This window comes from Prunus avium, chromosome 6 (genome assembly GCF_965620075.1).
Source record: "Prunus avium chromosome 6, drPruAviu1.hap1.1, whole genome shotgun sequence".
Classification (NCBI taxonomy): domain Eukaryota; kingdom Viridiplantae; phylum Streptophyta; class Magnoliopsida; order Rosales; family Rosaceae; genus Prunus; species Prunus avium.
Window position 1 is genome coordinate 29,476,805 of NC_142289.1, and position 20,201 is coordinate 29,497,005.

Consider the following 20,201-nt stretch of genomic DNA (forward strand, 5'->3'; position numbering starts at 1 on the left):
AGTCTTCGTGGGTACGACCTCGTACTTGTCTTGCTATACTACTAATTGCCCCGTACAATTGCGAGTTAACATAATATTAACAACAGTAACCTAAGTACATAACTAATTTTAACTTCTCAGTCCTCGTGGGTACGACCTCGTACTTGTCTTGCTATACTACTGATTGGCACATACACTTGCGAGTTAACATAATTAAACAACAGAGGGCCGAGCCCACGGCCCGGCAGAGCGAACCCATACAGCGGTCCTCCACGGCACAGGCATCGCCGTTCGCACCAGCAACACAAAATGCCGGATACCTTGAAAGCAACAAGCGCAAAGATGCCGGAAGCTCCCAAAAGGGGCATTCCAAGAAAAATAAGAGCAGGTACGGCAGGGACAACTACCGAGCCCCACTACCGGCACATAACCAGGGAACGGAGGTGTTCACCCTGCTGAATACCTCCTACGAAGCGGTACTGATGAACGAAAACGAGATAATCCCGAAGCCAGCATTCCGAAAGCCCAGTCGGCAAGACGACAGGGATACAGGGAAATTCTGTCGATACCACCAGCAGAACAGCCATAACACTGAGGACTGCATCAGCTTGCGAAAGATCGTCGAGCGGTTGATTCGGGAAGGCAAACTGGATCAGTACATAGCCAGGCCATAGCAGGCGCCAGTGCTGAACGCCAATCGACAGATCAACATGATCAGCACGATCAGTGGAGGCCCAACCCTCGCCGGAGCATCTAACCGGTCAATGAAGCAGTATGTCAGGGCGGCACAATACCCCCAAGTCCTCGGCATAGAAAATAGCCGGCACACCAAGATGCCGAAGGTCAGGTGGGAACCCATCACCTTCTCCGAGGAAGAAGAGGAGGGGATCATCTACCCACATGACGACCCTATGATCATCCGAGCCGAAATTGCCGAATTCGATGTCGGACGAATTCTGATCGACACTGGCAGCTCGGTAGATGTCATCTTTGCTGATGCATTCAAAGAACTCGGAATAGATGACAGCCAGGTCAACCGACAACTCTCGCCTCTCCTTAGCTTTTCGGGAGACCTGGTCCAGCCAATCGGCAGTGTCAGTCTGCCAATCTCCTTCGGCACAGCCCCACGAAGGACCATGGTCTACGACCAGTTCCTTGTGGTGGACTGTCCGACGGCCTACAACGTCATAGTTGGTCGAACGACGCTCACGGCGATAAAGGCCCACTTATCCCCCCACATGCTACTCATGAAGTTCCCAACCTGCTATGGCACGGAGGCAATCAGGGGAGATCAGGTAAGCGCTCGGAACTGCTATGCCACGGCGTTGAAATCAGCAGCCCCTCAAAAGCAGAAGGAGACCCTTACGGTCGCAGGCTTGCCGAACGGCAACGAACCAGTGGACGATCCAAATGGAGGAAACGCCCACTCCGGCGGCACAACCTGCCAAGGATCTCGAAACGGTGGCGCTGGACGAGCGTCAACCGGATCAGTGCGTGAGAATCGGTACCATGTTAAACGCCACCCTCCGTGCCGAATTCATCCAGTTCCTTCGGCAGAACTCGGAAGTCTTTGCCTGGTCTTACAATGACATGACAGGCATATCCCCTGATGTCATCAGCCACAAGCTGAGCATCTCACCAGCCTTCAAACCCGTCAGGCAAAAGCGCCGATCCTATGATGCCGAACGGTATGAAGCTATGAAAAACGAAGTGGACAAACTAATGACCATAGGCTTCATCCGGGAGGCTGTATACCCGGATTGGCTGGCAAACTCTGTCATGGTTCGGAAGGCAAAAGGCGGGTGGCGAATGTGCCAAGACTATACCGACCTCAATAAGGCCTGTCCGAAGGATAGCTTCCCATTGCCACGCATCGATCAGCTAGTTGACGCCACTGCCGGTCACGAATTGCTCAGCTTCATGGACGCATACTCAGGATACAATCAGATCTTCATGCACCCTGCCGATAGCGAACACACGGCGTTCATAACAGACAAAGGCCTATATTGCTATAACGTCATGCCGTTCGGCTTGAAGAATGCGGGGGCGACCTATCAGAGACTAGTCAACCGAATCTTCGCCAAGCAGATCGGCAGTACAATGGAGGTCTATGTGGATGACATGCTAGTAAAGAGCCGAACGGCGGGGGAACATCTAGCCAACCTATCCCTTATGTTCGGCATCTTGAAGGAATACCGAATGAGACTCAACCCCACGAAGTGCGCCTTCGGCGTATCTTCAGGAAGATTCCTCGGTTTCATGATCAACCAGAGGGGCATCGAGGCGAACCCCGACAAAATCAAAGCCATAATTAACATGGAGGTGCCGAAGACACAAAAGGACATCCAGAGCCTTACCGGACGAGTGGCAGCCCTCACTCGCTTCATCTCCAAAGCCACAGACAAGTGTGCACCGTTCTTCAAGGCCTTGAAAGGGGGCAAACATCACATAGAGTGGACCGCCGAATGTGATAAGGCGTTTCAAGACTTGAAGGACTACATGGGCAGAGCTCCGCTGCTGTCAAAACCCCTCCCTGGGGAAATACTCTCTCTATATCTATCGGTATCCAACACTGCCGTCAGCTCAGTACTGATACGGAACCCTGAGAAGGCGGAGCTACCGATTTTTTACGTCAGTAAGGCCCTTCAGGGGGCAGAGTCTTGGTACCCCCCACTCGAGCAGCTGGCTTTTGCCCTGGTCGTTTCTGCCCAGCGGTTGATGCCCTATTTTCAGGCCCACACCATCATCATTCTAACCAACCAGCCCCTTCGGCAAGTTTTTCAAAAACCAGAAACATCCGGTAGGTTGGTGAAATGGGCGATCGAGTTGGGAGAATTCGACGTACAGTTCAAACCCAGGCCTGCCGAAAAAGGACAAGCCGTAGCAGACTTCATCGCTGAGCTAACACCTTCGGAAGCCTCAGAACCTGAAAGAACCCCAGCACAGGAAGGCCTACCGAACGGCAGTCGTCTCGACCAGTCGACTCCTTTTTGGATCCTACACGTGGATGGCTCCGCAAACCAACAAGGGTGCGGGGCTGGTCTTGTACTCACCGCTCCCGATGGAGCCAAAATTGAATATGCCATCAGGTTCGGCTTCCGAACGTCCAACAACGAAGCCGAATACGAGGAACTTTTGGCCGGCCTACGGCTCGCCAGAAGCATGGGGGCCATTCAGATCAGCATCTACAGCGATTCGTAGCTAATAGTGAACCAGGTGACTGCCGATTTTGCAGCGAAGGACGCGTCAATGACGGCGTACCTCACGGCAGCACACCAACTGCCAAACAAGTTCCAGGCGTACGAAATTCGGCAGATACCTAGAAACGAAAATAGTCATGCCGACGCCCTCGCTAGGCTGGCTTCGGCAATCAACGACAAAGTGGGCTGAAAAATTTCCATCGAGATACTGACCCTGCCGAGCACCACTGTTGCCGAGATCTACGCCATAGAGTACACCGATACATGGATGTCGCGCATTCATGCTTACCTAACGAACGGCACCATTCCTGAAGACAAGGCCAAGGCAAGACAGCTGCGTTACCGATTGGCAAGGTACATCGTCATCAACGATGTTCTGTACAAACCTGGCTACACCACCCCGTACATGAAATGCATCACCGAAGAGCAGGGCGAGTATGTCCTTCGGGAGATCCATAGTGGTGTCTGCAGCGACCATTCCGATTCCAGATCCCTGGCCCACAAAGCCTTCCGCCAGGGGTACTATTGGCCGTCAATGCATCGGGATGCAATAGCGATGGTGAAAAAAGTGCGATAAATGCCAACGGTTCGGCAATATTTCCCACCTGCCTGCCGAACCCCTCACACCGATCGTAAGTCCATGGCCGTTCGCCCAATGGGGGCTCGACCTAATTGGTCCAATGCCGCAGGGCAAGGGACAGGTTAAGTATGCAATTGTTGCTGTGGACTATTTCACGAAATGGGTTGAAGCCGAAGCCCTAGCCACCATAACGGCGGCAAGGGTCGAAGAGTTTGTTTGGACCAACATCTGTTGCCGCTTCGGCATCCCCCATGCCATCATCATCGATAACGGCAGACAGTTCGATTTGGAACTCTTCAGGCAGTTCTGCACCCGCCTCAAAATCAACCTGTTCTTCGCCTCCCCAGCTCACCCTCAATCGAACGGTCAGGTAGAGGCCGTGAACAAAATTATAAAGAAGCTCTTGAAACGGCAACTCAACAGTGCCAAGGGCGCCTGGCCGGAGAAGCTTCCCGAAGCTCTGTGGGCCATAAGGACATCTTACCGAACCTCCACAGGGGAAACTCCCTTCAGTCTTGCATTCGGCTCGGAAGTCGTTGTCCCAGTAGAAATCGACGAGTCATCCTACCGAACAGAAGCTTTCGCACCGAAGGCGAACGAGGCTGCACTCACGCTAAGCCTAGACTTGATCGAAGAGCGCCGAGGGTCAGACCCCGCTCCTTCAGAATCGGAGACTGGGTCATGCGCAAGGTCTCGCTTGCAACCAAAAACCCAACGGAAGGAACCCTCGGCTCTTCCTGAGAAGGACCCTACGAAGTCATCGGCATCCTTCGTTCCGGTACTTACAGGCTCCGAGGCACAGATGGGAAGACCCTCGGTCACCCATGGAATGTGGATCACCTCAAGAGTTATTTTAAGTAAAGTCCCCTAGCAAACGACATGGGCGGAATTTGTATTTTTGCCCACGGCATATATATAAAACTAGACCATTCATTTTCACATGTTTAGAACATCATATCCTAGCGGTATTCTTTCAAAAATATTTCGGTATGGCCCATCAAAATGAGCCACAGTAACATTGCCTACGGCAATTGAAAGCTATGTCCTTACATGTTCAAAATCAATGCATTGAGTACGAGCCAACAGTACAATGCTCCAGAATAACCTGCGGTATTCTCATCGCGCATAGACTACAAAACTATACAGTACCCTAGACTTGCCGACGGCATCGCTATGGTCGAAAGGTTATTGGGACCTTGTTCCTACCGATGCGCGTGATACTTGGGTTCTGGCAAGTAGGTACGAGCCAAAGGCAGTACCATGTTCTGGAATTACCTACGGTATTCTCATCACATCAGTACGGTACCCTAGACTTGCCCACGGCACCTCTACAGGGAAATGGTTACTAGAACCTAGTGCCTACTGACGGTACAACAATTACTTTGGGTTTATCTACCGAAGGTAGGGACACTTCGCTAATCCAGAGCAAGTAAACTCCTAAACGGCCAACGGCCCAATCGGTAATTATCCTAAGCAGTTATTTGCCTACGGCAGTAATAAATACAGATAGAATTCAAGTAATAAAAATGAAATATTACTTGAATTAAAAATGCCCTCGGCATTAAGGTGTCCAGAAATTTTGCCAACGGAAAATTAAAAAAAAAATATATATATACAAAACAAAATGGAATTACAAAACTATGAAGTAGCTCAGGCCTCGGCAGTCCGATCTCCTTGGTCATTGGCAGTCTCGACTACGGCGTCAACGGTAGCATCAGGGCGCCCTGGGCATCAGGACCATCGGCACCTTCGGGGGCATCCTCCCCCTCGTACTACTCGATCATTTCTTCTGTAATGCCTTCCGGTAGAGGAGGGGGATCGGCAGCGAAGTTCAGGTTCAGTTTCTGGCCTGGGTTAAACCGCTTGAAACGGTAGATGAGGTCCGCCATCTCGGAAGCAACCTCGTGGTCCAGGAGATTGATGAACTCAGCGGAGGAACGGTAGTTCCTAACCGCCTCGTTAACGGTAGCATCAACCTCTGCCGCCTTCGCTCGCTCGGACGCCTCCAGTGCCGTCTGCGCTGCCACCTTGGCTCCCTCGGCATCCCTGGCCGCCTGCTCCGCGCCGTCCAGAGCCTCACGCATCTCGGCAAGCTTGACCTCGTGCGCCTTGATCTGCCGTTCGGCAGCATGCATGTCCTGCACAAGACTCGCGTGGTCTTGGAGAGCTTTCCCAACCTCGGGAACCTTAGAGCGGCCCTCTTCGTACAGCCGTTTGGCGCGCTCGGCAGAAGTAATAGCCCTCTTCATGCACAGCCACATGTCCATTGACGCCTGAAAGGTGAAACCACTGGTTAGTGCCGAGCAAAGAATAACAATGGCAAAAGACTAGGAGTTAGAAGGTTACCGTGGCCTGGAGACGGAAGGCACGCCCCGCCTCTTCCCGAAGAGCCTTCTTCGGCAGCTCGTCGATTTCAGACAAATCCATCTGCGAACCCACGATCATGTGGTTCGCAAACTGGACTGTCTTTGAAGGACACGCCAGTGTGACTGCCTCGGTAGGTCCCCCTTCGTCCTCGGCGGCGAAGATGGCCCTCGGGGGGTCGGTAAGCCGCACCCGCTTGGGGGTGCAAACGGTATCCAGATCCACCTGGATAGGCTGTTTCCCAGATGCCTTGGAGGTAGCGGCCTCAGCTACCTGACGCGGGCTGAGCACTGGCTCGTCTACCGGCACCCTCCTGTTTGTAGGCTCGGCATTCCGCTGCCTTTGCCGTTCGGCCAGCGGTTGCTCCTCAAAGTCTGCCTGTGAGACCCTCTCGGCAGAAGCCTCTGGCTGCCGTTTCTGCTTTTTCCCCTTTGCAAGCACCTGGAGGCGCCGCTTCAAGGTCTCTGACATCTTCTTTGCCTCGGCAAGCTTCCTGGCCTCAGACACTACACGAACGGAACAGTATGAGTAGCCGAAGGAATTTATAAAGAGAGGAGAAAAAGAGGAGTGGACTTATACTCGGCAGGGTTCACAAGACGGGCTCTGATGAGATTCTCGGTAAAGAGGAACTGTGGATATTCCCTGTCACCAGCAGGAACTTTCAACCTCACCTTGTCAATCTGCCGAAGCTCTGGTTGAGTTGCCGTGGGATGCTTCAGTTTGCCTGCAAAAACGACAAAGATAGATTAGTCCACTGAACCAAAAAAAAAAGAGTAGCCTACCGATCGGCATGGTGAAGACCTACCGGCAATCTGGAAGGTGGTAGGGATGTGGAATCGTACGGGGACTCCCGAGGGCGATTCCCAATCGCCAGAGAGTAGCACCCGCCGATTCCTCCAGGACTTCTGGGAAGTCGGCACGGCATTCAGAAAATGGCCCCTTTCGGAAGCCTTGAGGCAGTTCGCCTGAACCCAACCTCCGTGATCGGTACTCTTGGACTTAGTGATGCTGTACAAGTGGGAGAGCTGCTCGTAGGTAGGCCCCTCCTCATCGGCAAGCCCGAATGCCATGACAACCCCCATCAGGACGGCCCAGAAGTTCGGATTGAACTGCCTAGGGGCATACCCAATTTGAGCAAGGATCCTTTGAACTGGAGGCTGCAACGGCAGCCTAACACCCTGCTGAAGGACGTCAGTGAAGAACGCAACCTCGCCATCCTTCGGGTTGCTCAGGGACTCGGTAGGGCTCGGGATCCTCATCCCTACCGAATGGGGAATCATGTACTCCGCCCTGATCTTTACCAGCTCTCGGTAAGTCAGCTTGTTGGGCGGCAGGTAGTCTACGTCAAACAGCTGCTCTCTCGCTATCCCCATCGGTACCCTTTGGTTCCCGCTGTTCACTATTGTCACCCTCGGTAGGGTAGCTGGCTCGGAAGACTCTCCACGACCAGAAGTGGAGGCTTCCGGACGGTGACTAGCGGATGCCTCCGGCATCCGAACGTCCTCCACCTGAGGTTCGGAATGCAGCCCCAACTCAGCTTGACGACCATCGCAATACACGACCGCCAACGGTAGGGGCTGACTGGTCATAAGCCCCTTACCGATCCCATGGGTAGGGGCAGGTCTAAACCTCTCGCCAACCACTTCCACCTCTGAACCACTATCGCTATCGGTATCCTGGCCCGACTCCTCACTATCGGTAGCCCTTCCCCTATCTGGAGACTCGTTCTCGAACGCGTTGGGCTCACTCTCGAATCCTGACTCGGTATCAGACATCTACAAAAAGAAACACAGCGGAAGGAAACTAAGGGCCATACAAGGGGCTACCCTACCGATGCCTACGTCTCTACCTATGGCAACTAGACTACCGAACCACACCCCACTTGCATAAAGTTCTAGTCTAGTTCCAACCAAGGAAGGACGTACGCATAACGAATGGAAAGGAAGTAAAGGTTACCGAACAGTACCTTATGTGGATTGGAGTGTAACGACGAAAATCATTTTCTGCCTTCTGTTTGATCTGTCGAAAATCGCCTGTGTTGCCGTTTGTTCTCGCTGGAAATCGCCTCTGTTACCGTTTGCTCTCGTCAGAAATGGCCTGGACAGAGCTCTCGCTTCACCCAAAAGATGCAAAGTGAATTTAACCTCAGAGACCCCCTCTATTTATAGGGCGAAAATTGCAACGGTATGCCTCGAGAAACCAAACGGCGCATTAATGGCGCTGCTCCGCGTGATTAGACGCACCACGTGTCGTGCGCCGAGTAGAGCCTCTGACAGCACGCTGGGTGCAGAAGACGAAGCGTCATTCTGTCCCATCACTACCCCTTCCTGTGCGGAGGTCGCAAGAGAAAGGATCAAACTTGCCCAAGTTAACAAACGATCGGCAATCATCTCTCGGAACCTCTAGACGCACCAAATGCTGCCGAACGGTAACCCTCGAAATGGCGACTCTTGAGCTCCTAGGCAGTTTCCTGAACGAATCGGCACCAGGACAACTCCCCAGCGCGCCTCCCTGACAACCTACCGAACGGTAGGACAACTTAGTGGTTACCGAATAACAAACAAGTTCTCGACCGAGAAATCTCGCTCGAGAACTTGGGGGACTCCTGTTTACACCCAAAATAAACAACCAATAAGAGCGAGACATGTGGAGGAAATTGGGCTTGGTCAAAGGTGCCCTCGGCACTCTACCTACCGATCGCTCCACTAGGGCAACGCCCATTCCAGGGACACGTGGCTCGCTCCCAAGCGACGTCCACAGTCCTACATCGAAATTATCAACAAATGACACCTCCCAAGGCCTATAAAAGGAGGCCAACTATCCCAAAATGGAGGTAATCAGAACTTACGGCATACAAGCCTATTGATCTGTTAGTTGAACTTTCTATTCCCGAACTTACTTAAGCATTGGAGAGCCTTCGGCCGGTACCACACCGGTGCCCTAGGTCTTACCGTGCGTTTGCTCATATTGCAGATCACGTTGACTACCGAGGCCTTAAGGATACCGAAGGCATAAAATTACTAAGTTGACCCTCAAAGTCAGGAAACCACTTTTTGGCGTCAACACCCTTCAATCCACCTTTCAATCCACAATATCCACAAGGAGAGAGAATGTAGGTTTCCAAGCTTTGTTGATTCTAAGAATACCAAAAACAAGGAGAGAGTGTAGTTCTCAATAGTAGAGAAAAACTCAATTTGTTTCTATAACTCACATTTCCTAAACTAACAACATTTATAGATAGTAGGAAGATGTCACCTACATTGAACAAAATCCCCCAATTTATTATAGACAATTTTATCATGAACCTATAGTCCCCAAAACATGAACTAAAAGGCTAATACATGAATCTATGCATGAAACATTTATTTTAAATGCATGAATTCTATTCCAATCCTAGAGTTTTTTTTTTGGTTTCGATTTTATACCATATAAAACATAACTCCACCAAATGACTTGTGAGAATCCAATCCAATCCGATCCAATCATGTCGGTTTTGGAAATTAGGGATCCAATCCAATGTCAAGTGAACGAAACCAATTAAAATTGGATTGAATTGAATTGAATCAGTCAATTCGGGCGGATTGGATTGGATCTTGCACACCCTAGATTCTCTTGAGCTTCCTCCGTTTTTCTTCTTCTATGTCTATAAAAGGGAGACCCAAGTCTCACCTCAAAAAAAAGTCTCTTTCGCTTTCTCCCATTTTCACATTCATCACCAAAAACTAAGTGTGAGTGCAGACAAAAGAACAAAAAGTCTCATTCTTTAAGTGTATACATTTGTTCATTTAATTCAATTCTTTTTGAACTTGAACAGTCCAAGTTGGGGGGTAAAACTAGTGAGTTCAAACTTCAATCAGTTTCTGACATTGGGTAAGCCAAATTTGGGTGAAAAACACAACTCATTTCCAGAAATCTTGAGTTGGGAATGATTTGATTGGTTTTTTGAGTTAAAAATGGCGGCTGCATTGGCCGGAGATGACTTGACAAGGCAGTCCAGCAGCCGGGGGAGCTGGCAGTCGATGAGTGTGAGGGAAATGTGGAATGCGCCTGACATTTTTGAGCGGAGCGGGCGGCAGCAGACGGTGGATGAGGAGGAGGAGGAGCTGAAGTGGGCAGCCATAGAGAGGCTGCCCACATATGATAGGATGAGGAGGGGGATGTTGAGACATGCCATGAGCAATGGGAAGGTTGTGACTGAAGAAGTTAATGTTGCAAACCTTGGGGCTCAAGATAAGAAGCAGTTGATGGAGAGCATACTTAAGGTTGTTGAGGAGGACAATGAGAGGTTCTTGCAGAGGCTCAGAGCCAGAAATGACAGGTTTAATATTGTTTTTGTTTTTGCTACATTGGGTTGTTGATATATATTTGGCTTGTTTGGTTTATGAGAAAGCAGGAGGAAAATAGGGTTGGATTTTGAAAGTCTTGGTTTTGGTTTTTTTGGTTGATTGGGAACAGGGTTGGTATTGATGTTCCTAAAGTTGAGGTCAGATTTCAAAATTTGTCAATAGAAGGAGATGCATATGTAGGCACCAGAGCACTTCCAACTCTGCTAAATTCCACCTTGAACTCAGTGGAGGTATTTCATTAACATTTATTTACAGTAAACTTTCCTTGTTAGTCTAGCGTTCCTATATATGGTAAATTCACAGATTTCTAAATTCTTATGTGAATAGGGCTTAATTGGAATGCTTGGACTCACACCATCAAAGAAAAGAGTCGTTCAGATACTCCAAGATGTGAGCGGTATCGTTCAACCATCAAGGTCTGCTCATGAACTTTGCATATTTAACCTCTTTTCTGGACTAGTATTATATTTGTTGCACCAATAAAATCGCACATAATGGTTTTTAAAAAGTTTATAAATAAATAACACAAAGTGTTTGTTGAGCGAAAATGTGAACAAAATCTGCCAACACAATTTCAACCACATTCAATGAATAAGGTTTTATTATTTTAAGTCTGACCCACTCGAGATTAAAGAATCTCTTAATTATACCCATGTTATGAATTAAAAGAGAAGACCTTTGATTAAAATTACAAAGGAGCGTGATCTGGGGGGAAAGATGGTTTGTTTGTGGCTGTACTTGGAACGAACACCGAGTTGTCTACGTCTCCTTGTGGGATTTATTTGAGATGTGTGGTGAGAGAAAATTTGGATGGAAATTTGTGTCGTTTAGGATATAGACAGTGTGTGGGGCAAATTTGGTTAAGGTGAAGAGATTTTGTTTGGGCTTGACTTTGGTTGGTTGGAATTAGGGATTTAAATTTGGTTGCGATTGTGTCTAGAGGGATACTAGACTGCCTATGTACCTTTGTCAGGATCAAACCGACGTAGTTCATTTTTGAGCTTGAGTGGTCTTGTACCACTTGGGTTTCAGAGTGGTTTGTACGACTTGGGCTTTGGGGTGGTTTTGTACCACTTGGTTTTGAGTTTATTTGGGGAATTAATAGGCATTTTGGATTTAGGCCCACTAATCCAAAATTTGGACTAATTGTTTGCCAATTGGATTTTTCCACAAGAATTATATAGTGAGAGTTTTATATATAGCCCTTAGGTGAAGCATTACTTCTTAACTGTTGGATCAAATTGGTTAACTTAATTCAATAATTAGGATCAAATTAGTTAGCTTAATCCAACAGTGAAGAGATATGCCCTCGTTATAGAATTACTCGATTTTTCCAATGGTCTCGGGCTCTTCAGTGAATTATTTGCACCAATTGTTTGCCAATTGAAATTTCTTCCCTTGATGGGGTTTCTTTTCTTTACTTCTAGAGGTTCATTGGTCACCATGACTCAGTCCAAAATGTTTACTCTGGCATAGACTGTATTTACTTCCTCCTCCATTGATTTCCTGACACCATGAGTTTTTTCTTGGATATAGAAGTTAGTGCAGCAAGCCTTTAGTCCAACATCCAATTAATTCTTGGAGTTTCTACCTTTTTTTTTTCTTTTCTTTTTTTTTTCCCGGCGGCAATGATCTCATTTTTGTGCTTGGGGAGCACAGTGGTCTTCGAAATTGCACAATGAATTATTGGCTTCGTTAAATTATTCTTCGCTGCTAGTGTTATTTGTTTGGACCCACATCTTGCAGTGCATGTGCATGTGACGAAGTTATGCTCTACAGCTTCAGTGCCAAAATAGGGAGGATAAAACAAACAGCTTCTTTTATGTCTTGGGTCCTTATGAAGCTTTGTCTTGCGCATCAAGGAACGGACCAGGTTTGGGCAGTACCGTAAGGTACCCTTTTTATGATGGCACAAGCCCATTGCAAATGGATTGAGAAATTTGTTTCGATGCTCAAGAGCATCAACTTTTGTTGTGATGACGTGCAATCATCAATTTGGCCGAAGAACCTGGTGGAGGGAGATGGAAGGGACCCGCCATCTACCTTGCTTTTTGCAATTCTGCACGAGTTCTCTCCTTGCCTTAGAATTTTGCTCTCCTAATTTTTTTTTTCTAGTAAAAAATTAATTTCCTTTCCTGCAAAGGGTAAGTGATTGATTGTTAATGCTAGTCAAGTGACGCAATTTTGTCCCAGGTTGACACTGCTTCTTGGACCTCCTGCATCCGGAAAAACAACACTTCTAAAAGCACTTGCTGGCAAGCTTGATAAGGATCTAGGGGTTTGCCATCCTGTCTATCTCCTTACCTTTCATTGGTTTATTTTTATTGCAATAGTGCACCTACTTGTTTAGTACTTCATACGTATTTAACAAGATGGGGTTATAAACAGGTAACTGGGAAAGTGACCTACTGCGGCCATGAATTTAAGGAATTTGTGCCTCAGAGAACCTCTGCTTATATTAGCCAGCATGATATTCAATATGGTGAGATGACAGTTCGTGAAACGTTGGATTTCTCCGGACGTTGCCTGGGAGTTGGAACCAGGTATGATATGCTGGTAGAGTTGTCCAGAAGGGAGAAAGATTCAGGTATCAAACCAGACACTGAAATCGATGCATTCATGAAAGCCACATCTATGTCAGGCCAAGAAACTAGTTTGATCACAGATTATGTTCTCAAGGTTGGTTGATTATCATAAGATTGTGTGCTTCCTCTCCTATTGTACAAGCCTAACAATTTTTTGTTCTTCTGACAGTTACTTGGTTTAGATATCTGTGCTGATACAAGTGTGGGTGATGGCATGAGAAGGGGCATATCTGGTGGACAAAAGAAACGTGTAACCACCGGTATGAGACTTTACGCCATATTACATAACTAAATGAAAACTGGATTTCCATGATGGTTATGCTTTCATATGTGTTTCGGAGTGTGAGTGGTGGAACTCTGCATGAATGTATGTTCAAATAGGAATGATTATTGATGTGCAAACATTCTCTGCAATGATTTTAACTGGTGGTGGTTGGTGTGAATGCAGGAGAAATGTTGGTTGGACCAGCGAAAGCTTTTTTCATGGATGAAATATCAACGGGGCTGGACAGTTCCACAACCTTTCAAATTATCAAGTTCATGAGGCAGATGGTTCATATTATGGATGTGTCAATGGTCATCTCTCTCTTACAGCCAGCACCTGAGACGTATGATCTTTTTGATGACATTATCCTTCTTTCTGAGGGTCAGATTGTGTACCAAGGTCCGCGTGAGAATATGCTTGAATTCTTTGAATATATGGGGTTCAGATGCCCCGAAAGAAAAGGTGTTGCAGATTTCTTGCAGGAAGTGACCTCAAAGAAGGACCAAGAACAATACTGGTATAAGAAGAACCAAGCTTACAGATATGTCTCAGTGCCTGACTTTGTACAGGCTTTCAGCTCTTTTCATGTTGGCCAACGACTTTTGGAAGACCTAAGGGTTCCATATGATAAAAGAACAGCCCATCCTGCTGCCTTGGTGAAGGATAAGTATGGAATATCCAATATGGAGCTCTTCAAGGCATGCTTTGCAAGGGAATGGCTTCTGATGAAGCGTAACTCTTTTGTATACATATTCAAAACTATACAGATAACAATCATGGCTACAATTGCTTTGACAGTGTTCTTAAGAACAGAAATGCAAGCTGGGACGGTACAAGATTCAGCAAAATTCTTGGGAGCACTGTTTTTCAGTCTCGTTAACGTCATGTTTAATGGAATGTCAGAGCTTATAATGACAGTTTTCAGGCTTCCTGTGTTCTTTAAACAAAGGGATGCCTTGTTCTACCCTGGCTGGGCTTTTGGCTTGCCGATTTGGCTAACCAGAATTCCCATTTCACTGATGGATTCTGGGATATGGATCATTTTGACATACTACACCATTGGATTTGCACCTGCTGCCAGTAGGTAAGCTTTGATTTGTCCAGTATTATTATTGTTGGAAGCTTCTTCTTTGTGTTGCTACATATGAGTGATGAAATATAAAAAAATCTAGTTATTCTTGCATCTGACGTATGTGCAATATGCTCAGGTTCTTCAAACAGCTCTTGGCTTTCTTCAGTGTACATCAGATGGCACTATCCCTTTTCCATTTCATCGGTGCCCTTGGACGAACAGAGGTTGTTGCAAACACTATTGGTTCCCTTACATTGCTAATTGTGTTTGTCCTTGGAGGTTTTGTTGTTGCTAAAGGTATGGAGTCTTTTGCCTTCATTGCCAACGCAGGCACATATATCAGTTTGATACTAGTATTGTTGTCATTTTTCATTTGATTTGACATTCACAAGATTCTCCTTTTGGTTTGCAGATGACATTGTTCCATGGATGATATGGGGCTACTATGTTTCACCTATGACGTATGGACAAAATGCAATTGCCATAAACGAATTTCTTGATGAAAGATGGAGCGCTGTAAGTTGTCCTAAATCTCAATTGCATTCTCCTTATATATTAATATCAATTTTGAGCTTAACAAAATTTGTTATTCCTTTGTAGCCTGTCAATAACTCCATTGAGCCTACAGTTGGAAAGATCCTTCTCAGGGAAAGGGGCTTGTTTACTGAAGAATATTGGTATTGGATTTGTGTTGCAGCGCTTTTCGGGTTCTCTCTGCTTTTTAATGTTCTTTTCATTGCAGCATTGACCTTCCTGAATCGTAAGTGAATAATTTTCATTGTGTACCACTCATCGGGTACTACTAATTAATTTTATGGACTTAAGTACTGATTATTTGCTTTCTTTTTATCTAAATTTTAGCTCTTGGTGATACTAAAACTCTAATTGAGAATGATGATTCCGAAAGTAATAGGAAGCGACGACCCAATCCAGAAGGTATAATGTTATATTCTTGTGGGTCTTAACTTGCATATATGCATTATAAATTATGAATTACTCCAACTCTCACTCCATTTATATTCCACACCTGGCCGTAAAACAATGTATAAGCTAGATAATCATTATCAACCCATGTCCACGCTGCAAACCCCCTATTCACCACATGCACCGTTCTTCATGTATGTCATCATGGGGTTGTACCAAATCTACTGCATAAAACGTACATCTTATTTAGTGGCTTTGCTATCAATTTATTTCCCTTTTCTGAAAAATAATGAGCAATGTCAGGTACTGATATGCAAGTGAGAAATGCTGCAAACAATCAAGCCAGAAAAGGAATGGTTTTGCCCTTCCAGCCCCTTTCCCTTGCTTTCAACCATGTGAACTACTATGTGGATATGCCTGCTGTAAGTAACGTTTTAATTATATTTTCTTTGAGGTTTTAATTTCAAGAAATCTGTATGAGAAATTATATCTTTAAAACAAACATGAATAGAAATGAAAAATGAAAGTTTCTGCTCTTTTTTTTAAGCAAAAACAGAAGACGAAAGTGATGCAGCGAGTTTAGCAAATACATGCATGGACCATTGGGATCATGTTCATGCATGAGGAAAGTCTTAATAACCTATAGTAAATAAGTGTCTCTCGTATGTGAGAGTTATCTAAGTTCATGAATAAAGTTATGGAGAGTCTTTTCATCTTTGTGAGTTATAGGGAGATTTAATGTGAAGTTATCATTAGGAGGGAAGTTGGGATAGGAAAGGTTTAGGAGAGTTATGAGGAGTTATCTCATCTTGATTGAGAGGCTCCTATAAATAATGCATGAAATTGTAAGAAAGGGGAGTTGATGTTTTTATTGAATGAAGATTGAGATCTTTCTCTCATCTCTTTACTCTTTTCCTGGGTATTCTCAGAATTAATAGATTAGAGTTTTAATTCCGGGTATTCTTAGAATCAACAGAGTTAAGTTTGCTCGAAATTATCTTTTGTTCTTGTTCCGCTGCATCAGAAAGTATCTTATTTTGATGCATGTTTCAAAGGTCATTTGAAGTTAGATTGTCATTAGCTATGAATTAATTGTTATAGTCTCGAAACTATGAGCATGATGTATGATGCCAAACACGTCATGGGTCTAATATGATTCTCCTTGGTAACATTTTTTTCGGGTTCCTTACCAGGAAATGAAGAGCCAAGGGATTGAAGAGAACCGATTGCAACTTCTACGAGATGTTAGTGGTGCATTTAGGCCGGGTGTTCTGACTGCATTAGTTGGTGTCAGTGGTGCTGGAAAGACCACCTTGATGGATGTCTTAGCTGGAAGAAAGACTAGTGGGTACATTGAAGGAAGTATTACCATCTCTGGTTTCCCAAAGAACCAAGTTACATTTGCTCGGGTCAGCGGTTACTGTGAACAGAATGACATTCATTCACCATTTGTTACTGTTTATGAATCTCTCATATACTCTGCCTGGTTACGTCTTGCCAAGGATGTCAAGAAGGATACACGGAAGGCATGTTTATTCATTTAATAACTTTAATTTTAGCAGTTATCCAATTTTATTTTCTTATTATATGCATTTTATCTCTCTACAACCGTATCGTTCGTTCACGTATAAAGAAATCATGTTAATAATTTTATGTTTTCATTCTTTTCTTTAGATGTTTGTTGATGAGGTTATGGATTTGGTCGAGCTTGATCCATTGAGGAACGCTTTAGTTGGAGTTGCGGGAGTTGATGGACTTTCAACCGAGCAGAGAAAGAGGCTCACTATTGCTGTAGAATTGGTTGCAAATCCGTCCATCATCTTTATGGATGAGCCAACATCAGGTCTTGATGCTAGGGCAGCCGCAATAGTTATGCGTGCTGTAAGAAACACTGTAGATACAGGACGAACTGTTATATGCACAATTCACCAACCTAGCATTGACATTTTTGAAGCTTTTGATGAGGTATTATTTGATTATAATTCTGTTAATCTGTAACACTGTTTATTATTTCATGCTGCCATATTTCACCTTGATTTTGTTTTCTATTGCAGCTTTTCTTAATGAAAAGAGGAGGTCAGGTGATTTATGCTGGACCTCTAGGTCACCAGTCTCACAAACTCATAGAATATTTTGAGGTAAGTTTTTGCTGTACCTTTTATGTTAAATTTCCTTCAAATGATCCAAACTGTAACATCTACTTCAGTAAGAATATTTTCGAACATCGATTTCGTGTAATGCAATGTATACATTTCACTCCAACACACATTTCTGTCTGAGCAATGAATGGTTTGTTTTCATTACAACTTTGTCGAAGCATGAATGATTTATTAAGAATCAAATTCTCTGTTTCAATCAAAAACATCAAAACCTCTTTTTTATACACCAATGGTTTCTGTAGTTAAAAGTTTGACTAATATCCAAAACATGTTGCAGGCTATTCCAGGGGTTAGCAAGATCAAAGAAGGTTACAATCCTGCTACCTGGATGTTAGAGGTCAGCTCTTCTGCCATGGAGGTTCGACTTGACACTGATTTCGCAGAAGTATATGTGAACTCAGAACTCTATAGGTTAGTAGCATATACATTTGTTTTCTTTTCATTTATATTATTGCCAACTGCTTGTCCGTATGTATTAAAATTTTCTTCATATTTGTTTTCGCTTGTTCAGGAGAAACCAAGAACTTATCAATGAACTAAGCACACCACTACCAGGTTCCAAGGACCTCTACTTCCCCACCCAATACTCCCAAAGCTTTGGAACTCAGTGCAAGGCTTGCTTCTGGAAGCAACACTGGTCATACTGGAGGAACTCACCGTACAATGCCATTAGGTTTCTCATGACAATTTGTATTGGAGTATTATTTGGTGTTATCTTCTGGAGCAAAGGAGACCAGATGTAAGTTTTATGAGCTATCCTTCGTACATATCATTCTTTGGATTTTGTGATTCAGTTGCATGTTTTCTCCAATCATCTGTTTTTGTGAAAGGTTCTTTGCTGTGTTTAACTGTATATTATCTTGTGAACAGACACAAACAACAAGACCTGATTAATCTTTTGGGAGCTACCTATTCGGCTATTCTTTTCCTTGGATCTAACAATGCTTTTTCTGTGCAATCTGTGGTTGCGGTTGAAAGAACCGTTTTCTACCGTGAAAGAGCAGCGGGAATGTATTCAGAGTTGCCTTATGCATTTGCTCAGGTAAGATATTGGAAGAAGTTATGCTAGTTTACGTCTTAGTTCTCGTATAACATTAAAATCTCATATCTTTGTTATTGATACATATATTGGTGTTGTAGGTGTCTATTGAGACAATTTACGTTGCAATCCAAACCTTTGTCTATTCCTGTCTTCTATTTTTCATGATCGGGTATAATTTTAAGGTGGAGAAGTTTTTGTACTTCTACTACTTCATCTTCATGTCCTTTACCTACTTCTCAATGTGTGGGATGATGGCCGTTGCCCTAACTCCTGGGCATCAAATTGCTGCAATTTTTATGTCTTTCTTCATGAGCTTCTGGAACTTGTTCTCTGGCTTCCTCATCCCACGACCGGTATGTCATGAATTTAACTCAGTTGTTCTTCTTATGGTCATGCCTGAGCATGTTGAACAGACGGTTTCTAAGGAACAACGTCCAACACATATTTACATTACAAATGAAATTTATGTAGATTAATCATGGAATTTTCTGATACCGGATTTATCTTGTTCTGAACTATCTCTTTTTTTGTTGTAACCATAGCATTTTAATCTCAATATTGCAGCTAATTCCCATCTGGTGGAGGTGGTACTACTGGGGTTCTCCAGTTGCTTGGACAATCTATGGCATCTTCACATCTCAAGTTGGTGACGTCAAGACCTTTATTGATATTCCTAGTCAAGAACCACAGAGAGTGGATCTGTTCCTTAAGGACTATTTGGGTTATGACTATGACTTCCTAATACCTGTGGTTGTTGCTCATGTTGGTTGGGTCCTCCTCTTCTTCTTCGTCTTCGCCTACGGCATCAAGTTCCTTAACTTCCAAAGGAGATAAGAAACTTCACTCGGCACCATTGAGCTGAACCCTTCAGAAATGTGAGATAGAGAAAAGGCAAGTATTGACTAAGGAAATTTCAACAGATCACAAAGTCTCCAAGCATTTTCCTATTACTTTTTAATGGGAATTTTCTTCATAACTGTTTCCAACATCTGCTCCTCAGCACAGCATGAATCTTTACTCTAAATTATGCTATGTAATTTCTCTCAAGCCAACAGCATTTGTATGAACTTTTTACCTTTTTACCCTTCACATTGTCATAGAAGTTGAGATTGACACTTCTCCACCTGTATCTTGAAGCTGTACTTCTGCAGTAGAGCGATTGACTGTTAATTGACTGGTTGTAGGTTCGAATTCTACTTGGGGAGATTTAATTCATTCCGAATTAAGAATTTGCTTGACCCTAAACACGTTCCCTGTGTCTTTGTTTCTACTGCTTTCTATCTCATCATATCATATTTTGTTCTGCAATATTTGAGAATCACTGTTAAAACCTCGGCCTAGGTTCTCCCAGATCTTTGGTAAAACTACATTCAGAAAACAAGTGATGAAACTTCACTCTCAATCCCTTCCCATTTTATAACCCCCCATCTTCTCTCTTTCGATTCTGACTTTTACTACGTGTGTGTGTGATCCGTCCTTTTCAGTGAGAAATTTCTCACATGAAATCACATCAACTTTTACCCATGACTTTTCAACATCTCTTACATACTTTTCAACGCCCCTTCTAGAATTTGGAATTAGCTTTGTTTAAATATTTGAATATCTTGGTAACGTTTTTCTAACAAACCATATTCCGCTACTCATCTCACAAAAATGAAATTGACGAATGTTCGAAGAAATTGAAT

At 44.7% G+C, this 20,201-nt stretch overlaps 2 protein-coding genes across 5 annotated transcripts; both read left to right on the forward strand.

The window, feature by feature from the left end:
- The first annotated feature begins 689 nt into the window (after window positions 1-689).
- Window positions 690-1,568, forward strand: LOC148294001 (uncharacterized). Its single transcript, XM_088254683.1, has one exon. The coding sequence runs from the start codon at window positions 690-692 to the stop codon at window positions 1,566-1,568; it is 879 nt and encodes a 292-aa protein (XP_088110809.1).
- An 8,508-nt stretch (window positions 1,569-10,076) lies between these two features.
- Window positions 10,077-19,668, forward strand: LOC110760793 (pleiotropic drug resistance protein 2-like). 4 transcript variants are annotated; one of them, XM_088255041.1, is made up of 20 exons: window positions 10,077-10,441; window positions 10,579-10,699; window positions 10,797-10,885; window positions 12,663-12,747; window positions 12,858-13,148; window positions 13,224-13,314; window positions 13,503-14,403; window positions 14,528-14,688; window positions 14,804-14,907; window positions 14,992-15,151; window positions 15,253-15,345; window positions 15,610-15,737; window positions 16,509-16,841; window positions 16,990-17,280; window positions 17,370-17,453; window positions 17,752-17,885; window positions 17,986-18,213; window positions 18,345-18,516; window positions 18,615-18,869; window positions 19,081-19,668. In XM_088255041.1, exons 1-20 carry the CDS (start codon window positions 10,077-10,079, stop codon window positions 19,348-19,350), a joined length of 4,356 nt encoding a protein of 1,451 aa, XP_088111167.1. In that variant the 3' UTR covers window positions 19,351-19,668. The 4 variants fall into 4 exon arrangements, with proteins under 4 accessions (XP_088111167.1, XP_088111168.1, XP_088111169.1 ...); XM_088255042.1 differs by having other exon boundaries at window positions 15,253-15,327; XM_088255043.1 differs by having other exon boundaries at window positions 15,253-15,327; window positions 15,619-15,737.
- Window positions 19,669-20,201: the final 533 nt, after the last annotated feature.

What these genes read in the sequence shown, in the direction of transcription:
- LOC148294001 (XM_088254683.1), top strand. Translation starts at nt 690, where the DNA reads ATGATCAGCACGATCAGTGGAGGCCCAACCCTCGCCGGAGCATCTAAC.
- LOC110760793 (XM_088255041.1), top strand. Translation starts at nt 10,077, where the DNA reads ATGGCGGCTGCATTGGCCGGAGATGACTTGACAAGGCAGTCCAGCAGC. An exon ending in TCACAGATTATGTTCTCAAG is followed by an intron (nt 13,149 to 13,223) that starts GTTGGTTGATTA and finishes TTCTTCTGACAG; the next exon opens with TTACTTGGTTTAGATATCTG. An exon ending in TGCCTTATGCATTTGCTCAG is followed by an intron (nt 18,517 to 18,614) that starts GTAAGATATTGG and finishes TTGGTGTTGTAG; the next exon opens with GTGTCTATTGAGACAATTTA.